Source organism: Rhopalosiphum padi, chromosome 1 (assembly GCF_020882245.1).
Source record: "Rhopalosiphum padi isolate XX-2018 chromosome 1, ASM2088224v1, whole genome shotgun sequence".
NCBI lineage: Eukaryota > Metazoa > Arthropoda > Insecta > Hemiptera > Aphididae > Rhopalosiphum > Rhopalosiphum padi.
Genome location: NC_083597.1, coordinates 13,636,933 through 13,651,599, shown reverse-complemented (window position 1 = coordinate 13,651,599; position 14,667 = coordinate 13,636,933). Strand labels below are relative to the sequence as shown.

General features: G+C 26.2%; 2 protein-coding genes and 2 long non-coding RNA genes across 4 annotated transcripts; 1 reads left to right on the top strand and 3 right to left on the bottom strand.

The window, feature by feature from the left end:
- Positions 1-276: 276 nt before the first annotated feature.
- On the bottom strand, positions 277-2,286 carry LOC132932382 (uncharacterized). Its single transcript, XR_009662863.1, has 3 exons — positions 2,095-2,286; positions 1,702-1,839; positions 277-1,275 (listed from the first exon to the last, which is right to left on the bottom strand). It is a non-coding gene; the product is annotated as an uncharacterized LOC132932382 (long non-coding RNA).
- A 96-nt stretch (positions 2,287-2,382) lies between these two features.
- On the top strand, positions 2,383-3,349 carry LOC132932381 (mitochondrial import receptor subunit TOM22 homolog). The gene is made up of 4 exons (XM_060998739.1): positions 2,383-2,649; positions 2,732-2,837; positions 2,904-3,031; positions 3,110-3,349. The coding sequence occupies exons 1-4, from the start codon at positions 2,512-2,514 to the stop codon at positions 3,170-3,172; spliced, it is 435 nt and encodes a 144-aa protein (XP_060854722.1). The 5' UTR covers positions 2,383-2,511; the 3' UTR covers positions 3,173-3,349.
- A 2,017-nt stretch (positions 3,350-5,366) lies between these two features.
- LOC132930371 (zinc finger protein 511) lies at positions 5,367-6,466 on the bottom strand. Its single transcript, XM_060996214.1, has 4 exons — positions 6,175-6,466; positions 5,908-6,112; positions 5,728-5,843; positions 5,367-5,654 (listed from the first exon to the last, which is right to left on the bottom strand). The coding sequence occupies exons 1-4, from the start codon at positions 6,330-6,332 to the stop codon at positions 5,567-5,569; spliced, it is 567 nt and encodes a 188-aa protein (XP_060852197.1). The 5' UTR covers positions 6,333-6,466; the 3' UTR covers positions 5,367-5,566.
- Positions 6,467-7,220: 754 nt separating this feature from the next.
- LOC132917647 (uncharacterized) lies at positions 7,221-8,743 on the bottom strand. Its single transcript, XR_009660315.1, has 3 exons — positions 8,178-8,743; positions 7,976-8,097; positions 7,221-7,901 (listed from the first exon to the last, which is right to left on the bottom strand). It is a non-coding gene; the product is annotated as an uncharacterized LOC132917647 (long non-coding RNA).
- Between the last annotated feature and the right edge of the window lie 5,924 nt (positions 8,744-14,667).

Genomic DNA, 14,667 nt, shown 5'->3' with positions numbered 1-14,667 from the left:
CTGGAAGTTTTTAAAGCCAATGATTATTTTTTAAATCAAAATTTAATGAGTAATTTCTAAGTATTGTAAATGTATAATATAGCAGGTATAATGGTTTTACATAATAATAAATGTTCATAGATTATTAAGTACTATAATTTCCTAATTGTTGTAGACTCCATTTCTTCTAAACCTACTTGAAACTATTAAATTTGACTTTAAACTATAAATTTTAAATTATCAAATAAAAATTGATGAGTAAATCTTATTTTATAAAATAAAAAATGAATAAGTATTTATTTTTATTTTTTATTAAAACCTAAGCTATTGATTGTTGATACATACTATGAGTAGGTAACAGGCGCGAATGCAGGGGGTTTTGGGTGTTTAAACCCCCTCCGAAATATGAGGAACAAAAAATAAATTACCTGTCCTACAAATTAATAGTATGATAATTATGTGCATTTTTTCAGAAACTCGCGAAATTTTTTCCTTCGTTTGCGCCTGGTAGGTAATAAAATCATCAATGAATTCTAATTATAACCATACATTTTAAATTTTTTAATAATTTCAAATAAATTAATTATAAAATAAGTATCCTTTCCAAATGAAAAATGTATCTACGCCATTGATTGGTCATTGGTTTTAAATAAGGCAAGTTAAACAATTTCATACATTTTATACGACGATCATAAATAATAATGTTTTTCAGTGAGTAATCAGCGGTAATCCAGGTTAACAACAAAATCCATTCATTAAGAATTATTAAAGCGGAACAAAATATAAATTGGGTGAAATGTGAATGGCTAAATACGTAGGTGGTAGGTCATAGCTCATAAGTAAACAATAGAAGGATGAAAAAGCATAATAATTTATTATATTTTGCTCAATATCTATATGTCTGTATAGTATACCTAAACAGACTATTTGCTGAAACGCATTAAAATGTTGGTCAAAACCCTTCATACATGAAATTATTTTTATGTCAGATTTTTTTATCCACTTGATTTCCTTAGGGATATTTTTTTCGTACATCATATATATTATTTAGTTAATTTTCCACTGCCACGAGTAACACAATTCAATTGTTTTCCTTAAAGCTTCCAAAAATAAAACAAAAGTAAAATCACATTTAAATACTCTATGAAGTGAGGAGTGTAAGTAAATCGTAAATCAATCGTAATTTACTGACTCTTCACTATTGATAAATGCAAATATGCAATTGGTATGAGATAGTGAGATACCTACCAATAAATAGAGATTTTGAAGTTCAAATCTTCATCAATTTTGATTTATCTAATTATCAAAAAAAATAACTATATTAATTATTTCGTTTTACATTTAAAACTATTATTGCAATGGGATTTGAAATTTTTGAAATCACTATATTGTCGTTTTATTATAGGTTCATAATTTCATTGTCATTTTCATATTATACCTATTTAGATTAACATAGTAAGCTATTGTCTATTTTTACCACGAAGTATGAATCAATTCACACTTTCCAAATTTGAAGATCAAAGCATACTTATAACTGGTTGCACACATAAAAAATATTAAAAAGATAAACCTATGCCAATATCTAACTAATTCTAATACAACTATACAAGTGATATACAATGGATAAATCTAACATTTTTTCTTCGGATAATTTAAAACTAAAGTTTTACAGACGTGATTTTATAATTAAGTATATTATTATTTAATTATGTAAATACGTACGTTACCCATAGGCGTGGGCAGGGGCATTGCAGCTGCATACCCTGAAGTTTTTTAAGGGGCGAAAATCGACTCTGGAAAAAAACCTTTTTGTGCAAGAAATATAATTATAGGGGCACCAGTGGCCTTCTGCATATTATCCTGAAAAAGACCCATGACGTTGTCAATCAAATGTAGTGAAATAGTCAACTGGATATATTATTTAAAAATGAATTCAAATAATTCAACAAATATTAAAACAATTTTTTTTCAAATATTTAATTCTTTTTTAAATCACAGATAATAGTATTTAGGTAATATACATCATGACAAAATTTATATATTGTCATGATATACATCTATTACATCTGAATCTGAAATATTATATATTTACATAATATATTACATTACACTTACATGTCTTACATATATTGATATATCTGACGACTGACTGAAGTTAGTGTTCTCTCAGATTATACGAGGATCATAATTTAAAAACCCGTTCCCGTTGTATTGTTTATGTAGATTCTATAAAAAGATTTGTTTAAACTGCAAAATACAGTTCAAATAGAATAACTCAGATGAATTTATTTCTGATGTTGTCAAAGAGAATCGAAGTCTATATTAGTTAGGAACAGCTGATAAGAGCCTATTGATTGTTTATTTGATAAGGTTATCACGCCGCCTTGCCTGAATTATAGTTAATGGCCATAGGCCCATAGCATACCGTATTACCGTATAATACATCATAATTCCTAATCTTTTTCCATTTCCACACGTTTTCACTTTGCTCCTCCTACGGTAATTGACACTGCTACCGGTCGTTTTAGTCTAATGACCACTGCGGAGGACTTAGAATTGTCGGATTCAGACAAGGTACAACCTTGGAGCACAGACAGCGGCATGGAATCAATGACCGACAGCAATAAGGATGTGACACCAATGTCAGAAAACTTCGACGACGACGAAGAAGTTTGTTAATATACTTTAATACATTATCCACGTTGCCTTATTCGAGCACATTTTTATACAATATCTTTATTACCATGTATAGGATGAAACTTTGGGTGAACGTCTATGGGCGTTAACTGAAATGTTTCCAGATTCTCTAAGAAGCGGTACCGAAAAAATAGTTAATACCGCTGGTAAAGTCATCTTAGGTAAGATATTGGTTAGGTACTACCACACTTATCATGAATTGTTGAATAATCCAAAACCATTTACAGAAACTTATTTATTTGCGTGTACTTCGACATGGTATGTCTCAACAACAGCGGCTCTATTACTTATGCCCGTATTATTTGAAACTGAGCGCATTCAAATGGAAGAAGCGCAGAAAAATCATTCAAAACAAGTTAGTGTCTTAATAATCATTGATTTTATTAATAAAGAAGTATATTCAAATTTATAATACATTTTTGTTTTATTTTAGCTGCTTCTTGGTCCTGGTAGTGGAGGCAACTTGGGTGGAGGAACTACTATGCTGCCTAATTAATATATTTTCATCATATATTATATTTTTAACCTATCTACCTTAGTTTATTATTTGGCCGAATAAATGTTTGTATTAAATCTATTTAGTCTCAAAGTTTTGTTTTCATTACTTTTTATTTTTTACTAAGGATAAGTGAATTAAATTAAAAAATACAATAAAGACACTTAAAAAATTATACTTTTTATGTAACTTTTTTACAAATCTGAATAACAGATAATTTAATAATTATGTTATTTAAATGTGTTTGAGTAGTCCTTTATGTATATCACAGCTAATTTAATAAGTTGTATTAATAAAAATGTATATTATAATTAACAGATTTAATTCCTTTCACTTGCAATAAAAATTAAGTTAATCACTTATTTAAATACAAAAATGATAAGTATATGTTGAACATATAAAAATTATTTTTTTCTCAAAGCTTTTGTCAATAGATAACTCAACGATATTATTAAATAAGATTTTGTATAAATCAATGAAATAATTATTGTATTTATTATTTTTATATGTTTTTAAAACACTAATACTTTATAGACATCTGTTATTTAAATGTCTAAAACAAAATTGTTTTCACAAGAACTATATAATAGTTTAACAACAAAATGTTGGTTTGCTTACCATTTACTATTGAGCTATTTTATGAAAGCAACTTCGCTATTACTTTTCTTACGTACTCGTGGAAAGTGTTACATAGGCCATGGTCAAGCCTCTGGTTTGTTTACCTCTGGATCCAAGAATTATAAAATATTGTATACCTACTGACTGTTTTGTGTATACATACTTTAATGATTACATATACATAGTATTGCTTAGGACTGCAGTAAAATAATAAAATATAGTACAGTAAAACTTCCATTTAACTAATTATTTTGGAGAATCATGACCTTTATTGTTAATCATATATAAATTTATTTCTGTAATAAGAATCTAATTTTTCTATATAACTAATAAACTATTTGATAACAAACCCGTTTTTGGAAACGAAATCAAAACATTTTACAAAAAAAGTACAATTTATAAAAATAATAAATAAACGAAACATGCTAATTATTTCTCAATAATTAATTAAATAGATAAATGTGTAATAAAATTTATAATATGATATGTATTTGATATTTATTTTACAATAGTTTTTAATTTTTTTTTAATACAATATAGAATATAAAATATATATAGTCATGTAAAAAAAATTTGTAATTCTATTTGACAAATTCAATTATATTACGAATTGTTTTTGTTTCCCAAGCGACTTCATTATATGGAAGTTTCACTGTATAAAAATCATTTATTTTTTGGTTGAGCATAAATATTTATACACAAATTACTGAAAACTAAAATGTACTTTTATTCATTATAACTTGGTTTTAAATGTGGTTAACCTGACATTATTTACATCATCACAAAATACATTTTATTTATTTAAATATAGTTGACTAGTGTTTTATTGACACAATAGGAAATGCAAGAAACTTACAGTTATTTGTAAGAGTTAAAAATTGTATTCTCTTATACAAATAACAGTAATTTGAATATTTAGCCCACACACTAAATATATGACCAAAATAAAGTAATTAACTGGTCATCATTTGAAATTATACATATTTCTAATTTATTACTTTTATTCTATCACAACATATGTATCTGTTTATTTACTAAAATTGAAAATAATAGATGCTTTGTAAAAACAAATGACTGAGTAGATATTATAACTACATAATATTAGGCCAAAATGACAAATTTTATAATAATCATTGATTTCCTTAATAAGGAAGATTTAATAAATATCAGAGATGGATCTTCAACAAAATTTATATAAAAAAAAAAGAAACTTGAGGGGGGGAATAAATTGTTGAATTAAGAAATATATCGATGTACTTGCAATAAATTTTTAACTAAAACTTTTTCATATTTAAAGGTTATTTAAATTAGTATTGAATAATGATTTATGCCTAATAAAAAGTTAATTAACAGAATCCCAAAAAGTCTGTTTTTGAGGTCAATAAATCATTATGAAATTAGAATAGTTTACTCAACAGTACGAAAGTTTCTTACCATAAACCTCCAAATAAACCATAAATGATGAAAATAAAGATTTTGAACATGAACTTCAAGAATTATCTATTAGAAATTATGATGAGTCACAAAAGTGATAAAATATATTTGGTGTAATTGTGTGAAATGAAAGAACAAAAACTTTTTCAGACCATATAATATTTCATTTATTGATTAGTAACTAATTTAAGAGTACAACATAATAATTCATAAGACAAATTCGTAAGTAATTTTGTTGATTCATACAGTAATTCATACTTAGTTTTCCAACACTTGAATAGAAAGTTATCTGTATAATATAATATATTGTTGATAGGGTATATTAGTTTAATTTTTTTTTAATTAATCTATAACCATGTTTGAATCTAACATTCCTTCTAAATTTGGAGGTTCAGCAGGTTTAATTTTCTGGTTTTTCTTATGATTTTTCCTTAAGTATAAAAATAAGAAAATATATTAATTTGACAGTAATAGTATAAATAAATAATTATTTGTATTATTACTTATTTGCATAATGCCGCAAGAAACTCTTTGGCATTTTATGAATGTCTATACAATGAGTTTTTCGTTCTTCAGAATTCCAAAATAGTGTTTGACATGTTTCAACGAAACATTTAAACTGTAATTATATATAAAATAATATTTAAAACATTATAATTATATATTAATACTTTCAGTAATACCATAGGTTTTTTTTCAGAGCAGGCTTTAAAAAAGTTATCATGCAATTCACTCAAATGCAAATCTAAGAGATGTGCAGATTGTAATAATTTACGACAGTAAGTGCAAGTGTAACGATGATTTGAATTATAATGTGAATCGTAATCAGCCATTGAAGTGAAACTTGAAACACAACCATCCACATTGCATAAGAAGCTATCATCACTCCTGAAAGTTAATTTAGTTGTTTCTAAGATTAAAATATTATTAAATAAAAACTATTGGTATACTTTTTTTCTTCAGATTTTTTAAAAATTTCAAAAACTCCAACTACTGTATAGATTTTATGTAAGGTATCGAATTTCTTGAAAAGTTCATCGTCCATACGCTTATGCCCTGTTCCTTGAGCAAGTAAATATCGAAGTTTCTCTATGTTCTCCGACGACATGACTTATAATAAGTTATTATATTATTAATTACAATTTAAAATTATGAAAACAATAATTTTTTAATATTTTTTATATCGTACACACAAACCAAAAACCAAATACTATAATTCATGACTTCATGGGAAAATAATTAAATAATCTATCCAATTTTTTTAGTGATAACAACTCGCTATACCATTGAACCAAAAAATAATAGGTTACGTATCACCTAGATCCCGTGACAAGTAGATCCACGTACGTCAACTGGATCCCATTGGACATTTAGAACCTCAAAGAAAATTTAGATTCCATATTAACTATAATCTCCCACGTCATTTAGGTACCCAGAAATCGGCGGTAATTTAAAAAACTTGTCTAAAAAAAATACTTAAATAACAATTTAAATTTTAAAAATATTATGAAATAGTAGGAAGTATAAGTAAGTTACATGGCGTTAGTAAAATCTCTAATTCCATTAATTATGATATTAGATTCGATGTTTTAAATAAGTAGTAACGTTTCATTATATTCTAATATACACGATATATGAATTATCGATTATGTTAATGTAGAACTTATATATAATTTTTAAAAGAACCTGCTCAAATACCTATTTATTATAATAGGTAAGTACATTAAAACCTAACCATTAACCTAACAGGGTGACTATACTTATTTACAAGCATTGTATGACCACTTATTCCTTTAATGATAAATTTATATTGGACTTATTTATAAGTTTATAATATTTCTCGTTTCTTGATATAAATAATTATTTAATTGGTATTTAATAAAAAAAAATGTATGCAAGGTAACTATAAGATAAGAATAACAGTGTTAGGTAATTTTCCACACCACCTTTATTATTAAACGACGTACAATAACATTGTCCGTATTGTTTAATAACTTTATGAGGTATTACACTAGGCGCGTTTTTTTATTGTGGTGTCCCCAGTAGGCCTAATCCACATTGTAAGCGAGAACGCATCATATGCAGGGGCGTATTTAGGTAGGGGTTTTGGGTTCTGTTGTCCAGAACGGCAAATTTTTAAAGATTTAGAGGGGCGGCAAATTTTTATTTCGTACTTTATGAGTACTGGCGCAGTGACGTCAATCATTAATAATTTTCACAACACATGTGTGCCATAGACGTATAAAATACTATAGTATTTATATAACATGGTATTCTATGGTATTAACAGTTTGACCACTATTGCGCGGCGTAGAAGTTTTTTAATTTTTTTTTAATGGGGGGAATGCGGCAAAATATGTGTTGCCCTTATCCTAAAATTCCTAAATACACAACTGATCATATGAATGCATTCAAATAATAAAAAAAAAATATACAATAACTTAAACTATGTAGGTATTAATAAAATTATATAATATAAAACGGATAATGTGTTTAATATATGTGTGTTGCCGGCCGGCGATAGTGAATGTGTTGGATGAGTGGATGAGAGATGAGCGCTAATGCGTAAAGGGGGGACAACTAAATTAAGATGAGCTTCTTATTGATCTTCCTCCGGGTTGAAACGAAGCCGAGTGCCGACACATTTGCCATCAGCTTTGTGACAAATTCTTCTTCACTAATAAATATTATATAATTATATATAGTATACTGTACCTACTACGATTCTAAAAGTTATAATATAATACAAACAAATCCTTTGGACAGTTGATTATCAGTTGAATTTCATTTTGTTGCTGCTAGACGTCCTCCGTGTTGAAATACAGCCGAGTGCTGACACATTTTCCATCAGCTTTGTGACGAATTCTTCTTCACTAATAAATATTATATAATTATATATAGTATACTGTACCTACTACGATTCTAAAAATTATAATATAATACAAACAAATACTTTGGACAGTTGACATTAAGATGAGCTTCTTATTGATGCTGCCAATCTTCCTCCGGATTGAAACGAAGCCGAGTGCTGACACATTTTCCTTCAGCTCAATGACAAATTCTCCGTGGTAGTCCATCATGATCCAGCCAAATGTTCGGTTCCTATAAAACTTCAACTAATGTGCTGATTAAATGTAATTTAAATTTATAGTAAAATTTTAATGTTTAAGAAATCTATGTTGGTGTTCTTTTATTTTCGAATTTAAATTAATTTGAAATTTTATATTCATAATTTATCAGTTAAAAATGTAAACATGAACTAAAAAGATTATAGTATATTGCAGTTTAACTTTCTGTTCGGTGGCCACCTTTTTAATTCCTCACTCTCTTTTATAAGAAAGTTAAACAGCACAATAACTATAAAAAAATATAAATTTAAACATACACAAAGACGAACTAGCTTTGTGATAAGAAAAAAAAATTGAAAAAATTAGTAATTTATCAACGTATTATTAAAATAAAAAGAACACCTAAAACCGTAGTACAGTATATTATCTGAAAAAAAAACCATAAAAATTAAATATAATTTAAGTAAATATTCATAATATACTGTACTACTGTTCAAAAAATTATATTATTAAACAAACACAGCCTTGTGACATTTATTTTTGTTATTCAGATGTGCTTCTTAATGATGCTGCCAATCGTCCTCCGGGTTGACATTACACAAGGATATAGCGTAATTATTTCAGTTTTTTTGTTTTTCCGATATTATGGCAAGATCTGAAATGTTTTGTTTTATTTTACTATTTACCACCCAAAGTACCAAATTGATGCATATTTGCTACAAGAATTCATGACAAACAAAAAATAAACTAATATAATCGCGAATAATACAAATAATACATATTAACACACGATAATAATACAATCATACATTTCCTTTATTATGGTTTCATATAACAAATAGTACCTAGTCAATGCTTTGAGGAATTCAATTTTCAGTACCATTTTACAAAATAATCAAAAATTACATATTAAAGATAAAGAAGTAATTATTACAGTGTTGCTTTATACATTAGTGATGAAGTTTATTACTGTAATTAGTGTGTGAAATTTGAATTTGAAAGAGACAGTCAGTCAACCTTCATTAATAAGTATAATTTTGATGTATTATGACTTATAATATTATATGTTGATTGATATTGCTAAGTATTTAATTTTTTTTTTTTTGTGTAAAGTTTGACAAGTTACATTTTTTCCGAAAACATTGCATTTATCATAATTATTATTATAATATTGTATAAATAATAAATATAATTTATACCGTATTATATTCTTGTTATATACTTTTGAGTTAATAGGTACAACCCTTTCGTAAAATAATTTGAATAAATAATATCTTAAGGTTAATCTACATATGTCAAAAATGTCATTGTGTGCGTATAGTATAACAGGTACACAAAACTTTTATGTCCCTACAAATAATGTTTTAAATAATAACAAAATATCGTAAATAAACATAATTTCAAAATATTTTGAAAAAATACTCTAATTTAATTAAAGTTTTAAGTATCTAAGATTATTCGTTTTTGAACTATTATTTGAGAAAAAATATTTATTTTTAGGGTGGGTGTTTAATAAACATTTAATAAGTTATAGGTATAATACTGAACTTCAAATAGTCATAAAAAATAATGTGACTTTCTAGTAAACATATTATTATTTTTGTTTTAGGTTAAAAAAACTAATGAGAATTAGTACATTAAATTTGTATATAAAAAGACAATATTATATAAATATTTGATGAAAAAATAATTTGAAAATTGTATAGATTTAGACAAAATTTTGATTTTAAACGTTTATAAAAATATAATATCGTGACTATACATTTTTTATTGCAGTAATTTAGTGACTGATGAGGAACATTGTATTAAATTTTAAATCATATTTGCTATCAATAATTTATATCGGCTTAAAAAAAAAAAAAATTAATTATTTGAAATTGTTAAAATGTTTTATAATTATACAATGTATAGGAAATCATAATGTAGACAGTTGGTAAAATTTTCAACATTCTATGATTAGAATTTTTGAACTAAAACTTATTAAATTAATTAATTTTATCGAAATTATACAAGTATATATAGCGTAATGATTCCAGTATTTCCGATATTATGACAATATCTAAAATTGTTTATGTTATTTTACTATTAACCACCCAAAGTACTAAATATATCATATTTGCTACAAGAATTCATAACAGATAAAAAAAAAAACTAAATAAATTTAAAATTAATATAGATTCATTGCTACGTCCAGGATCCAAGGTATAATTGACGAATTTATTTTATTCTTGGCTATTTTTTAACTTTAACCTTTTAGAACTCTCATGCCATATTCACAAATTAAAAACAGTTTGAGGACCAGACAAAAATAGAAATTTCGGCATAAGTCTAGTTTAGCGGCCACTCGAATTTTTCGATTTTTTTTTGGAAACCTATGTATTTTAACGAGTCTTAAACGATGGTGTAAAATAAATTTGCGGAAACCATTAGTTTTGAAGTTATAGACTTACGAAGTTCTCGATTTTCGGTTTTTTACTCAGGCGCGTGACGGGATATTTTCGATTTGCGGAGCAGAGCGACTGCACCGAGGAGCAAAACGTGTAATCACTGCACATACTATACGACATAACTTACCCTGTGACCTACTTGAGGTTGTGTTGCATAGCAAGTCGAGGGATATTTTTTTGTTTTTTTTTTACATTGAAAACCATACAAGGATACGGGTTACACTGTCAAAAAGTAAAATCAATTTTTAAATTTTATATTTTATTTTAAAACTAAAAAAAAATTGTTTCGGATTCGTCTCCAGACTCTACCTCAGAACCGGTTCCATATTCCGACTCTGCAGACTCAACAGAAGTGTCGTCTCTAACTCCATCGACAGTGTCGTATACTACGGAACATAACCCGAAAAACTCTGCTAGAGGGTCAACATTTTTTAACCGACTCGATTTTAAAAACATGTACTTTGCCAAGTACCCTGCGTAGAAACGTTTTTTACGTCAGTATTGGCTCATGGATGCTTTAGCATGACGCCAGTAAAAATTTCGTGTGGCCACTAAACTAGATTAAACTAGTGTATAATTACAAAACTAATGATTTCCGCAAATTTATTTTTATACTATCGTTTTAAACTCGTTGAAATACAAAGGTTTCCCCAAAAAATTCATTATATAAAAACGGTAAAAATGTAAAATATAGTGTCACGCGTATGGGTAAAAAACCGAAAATCGTGAACTTCGTAAGTCTATAACTTCAAAACTAATGGTTTCCGCAAATTTATTTTTACACCATCATTTAAGACTCGTTAAAAGACATAGGTTTCCGAAAAAAAAATCGAAAAATTCGAGTGGTCGCTAAACTAGACTTGTTCCAAAATTTTATATTCTTAAATTATATACTATGAAAAAAAAATATTATCTAGAACTTTAAAATAATAAAATATTAAAAAAAAGATTTCATCGTTTAATAATTTAAAACGGGTCGTATACAATAACCCGCCGGTTGCCGGCCATCGGAAATAAAATATAGTTCTAAGTAATCGGGGTGGCAGCTTGTACAAGTCAATAAATATTTATTTAAAGTATAAAAATTAAATTTATTACAACCCTAAAATTATAGGAAAATTAACCTACGTAAGTATCCATCGACGCTTTTCGGCGAAATCAAGCTGTGTCATATTAAAGTTCAAAGTGCACAGCCACCTAAGACATATCTAGTTTATTTCTTCATTTGTCTTCTTTACGCTTCGGAATGAAATCATTGAAATTTTTTATGAAAATGAGAGCACTTGTCATGTATTGAAGGCTGTTGTTTGACGACTGTTCAATAAAATTATTAGAATTGTTAATCGTCTTCTACAAATGACGACGATTGTCGTTTGCCATGGATGTCGGATGATAATAAATATTATATTTTTTTTTTTTTATAGAACTCTGTGATTTTATAGGATGTATTATTATATTTTAGCTCTTTGACATACGTAAAATTGAAACATATAAACTAGACCAAATCTTTATAGATATTGCAAAGTATTAATATTTTATTCTAATGAAGATGATAACAAATTATTTAATTTAATCTATGAAAATAGTGAACTAAATAAAAATAATTATACTTTTAAGTATTTAAAAAAAAGAATTATGATCAATATCGTTATGTTTCTAAGTTATTATTTCTGCATTATTTTGATTCTAATCACGCGCAGTGTTTTAACTTAATCTTACTTATCTATTACATTAGATGCAATTACCTCTGTCTGTAGATATTGTGTCTGAAGACACCTATCATAATAGAAAAATTTCATACATTTCGTTTATTGTGGTTTCTTGTAACAAATAGTACCTAGTCACTAGTCAATGCTTTAGTTAATCAATTTACTTTTTAAACTTAAAATAAAATATATTCATTTTTATGAAAAATCAGCTACTCGGATGATGTAATCGATGTAGACGCATATTTTATTAATTTATATATCAATTATATAATATTGAACTTCAAACAGTCATAATATAAGTTTCCAGTGACCATTTTATTTTTGTTTTTGCATTAAAAAAACTAATGAGAATTCCGATAAAACATTTTAAAATTGTAGATATAAAAAGAAAATATTTATATGAATACTAATGAAAAAAATAATTTGAACATTTTAAAAAATTTAAAAATTTGTAATAATAAAAAAATAAAGAACATTGTTTATATATATATATATATAGTTTGAAAATATTTTTTAAATAATAACATAAATAAGAAATACTCTCATAAAAAATTAGTTAAGACTAAGTTATTGGTGTATAAGATTATTTGTTTTTAAACTATGTATAGAATATCAAAATCGTTTTACAAGAAATAGTTTTTTTTGGGGATGAAAAATTAGAACTCAATAAGTCATAAAATATTGAACTTTAGTCGTAAAAAATAATGTGACTTTCCAGTAAACCTTTTATATTTGTTATATTTAATTATTTAAAAGAACTAATGAGAATTATTACTATATCAAACTTGTATATAAAAAGACAATATTATATATATAAATATCTGATGAAAAAATAATTTGAAAATTGTATAGATTTAGACAAAATTTGTCAAAATTTTGATTATAAACGTTTATAAAAATATAATATCGTGACTATACATTTTTTTATTGCAGTAATTTAGTGACTGATGAGGAACACTGTATTAAATTTTAAATCATATTTGCTAACAATAATTTTTATTGGCTTAAAAAAAAAAAATTTAATTATTTAAAATTGTAGGAAATCATAATGTAGACAGTTGGTAAAATTTTCAACATTCTATGATTAGAATTTTTGAACTAAAACTTATTAAATTAATTAATTTTGTCGAAATTATACAAGTATATATAGCGTAATGATTCCAGTATTTCCGATATTATGACAATATCTAAAATTTTTATTTTATTTTACTATTAACTACCCAAAGCACTAAATATATCATATTTGCTACATGAATTCATAACAGATAGAAAATTTTAAAATCAATATACATTCATTGTGCTACGTCCAGGATCCAAGGTATAATTGACGAATTTATTTTATTCTTGGCTATTTATTAACTCTAACCTTTTAGAACTCTCATACCATATTCACAAATTAAAAACAGTTTGCGGACCAGACAAAAATAAAAATTTTATATTCTTAAATTATTTACTATGAAAAAAATATTATCTAGAATTTTAAAATAATAAAATATTAAAAAAAAGATTTCATCGTTTGAGAATTTAAAACGGGTCGTATACAATAACCCGCCGGTTGCCGGCTATCGGAAATAAAATATAGTTCTAAGTAATCGGGGTGGTAGCTTGTACAAGTCAATAAATATTTATTTAAAGTATAAAAACTAAATTTATTACTACCCTAAAATTATAGAAAAATTAACCTACGTAAGTATCCTTCGACTCTTTTCGACGAAATCAAGCTGTGCCATATTAAAGTTCAAACGTGCACATCAGCCACCGAAGAAACAGCTAGCTCTTATTTCTTCATTCGTCTTCTTTGCGCTTCAGAATGAAATTATTGAAATTTTTTATGAAAATGAGAGCACTTGTCATGTACTGAAGGCTGTTGTTTGACGACTGTTCAATAAAATATTAGAATGGTTAATCGTCTCCTACAAATGACGACGATTGATGTTTGCCATGGATGACAAATATTATAATAATATGATAGATCATATGTTTTTTTTTATAGAACTCTTTGTGATATTATAGGATTCATTTTTATATTTCAGCTGTCTTGCATACGAAACTTTTGGTATCTAATTAATTTTCATACGTAAAACCATAATAATTGTATATCCTGAATTTTTTTTTTAAATTATAATTTTATACTTTCAATAGTTGTTTGGTAAAATTTCTCACCAACAAATAAGACCATCTTCGACCAGCATAATTTTACATTGTATACAATGTATTAA

Bases quoted from the DNA above. Each gene is read 5' to 3' on its own strand.
- LOC132932381 (XM_060998739.1), top strand. From the start codon at position 2,512: ATGACCACTGCGGAGGACTTAGAATTGTCGGATTCAGACAAGGTACAA. The intron at 2,650-2,731 runs GTTTGTTAATAT...TACCATGTATAG, and splicing joins ACTTCGACGACGACGAAGAA to GATGAAACTTTGGGTGAACG. The intron at 3,032-3,109 runs GTTAGTGTCTTA...GTTTTATTTTAG, and splicing joins AGAAAAATCATTCAAAACAA to CTGCTTCTTGGTCCTGGTAG.
- LOC132930371 (XM_060996214.1), bottom strand. From the start codon at position 6,332: ATGTCGTCGGAGAACATAGAGAAACTTCGATATTTACTTGCTCAAGGA. The intron at 6,113-6,174 runs GTATACCAATAG...ATTAACTTTCAG, and splicing joins AAAAAATCTGAAGAAAAAAA to GAGTGATGATAGCTTCTTAT. The intron at 5,655-5,727 runs GTAATAATACAA...TTTATACTTAAG, and splicing joins TTGCGGCATTATGCAAATAA to GAAAAATCATAAGAAAAACC.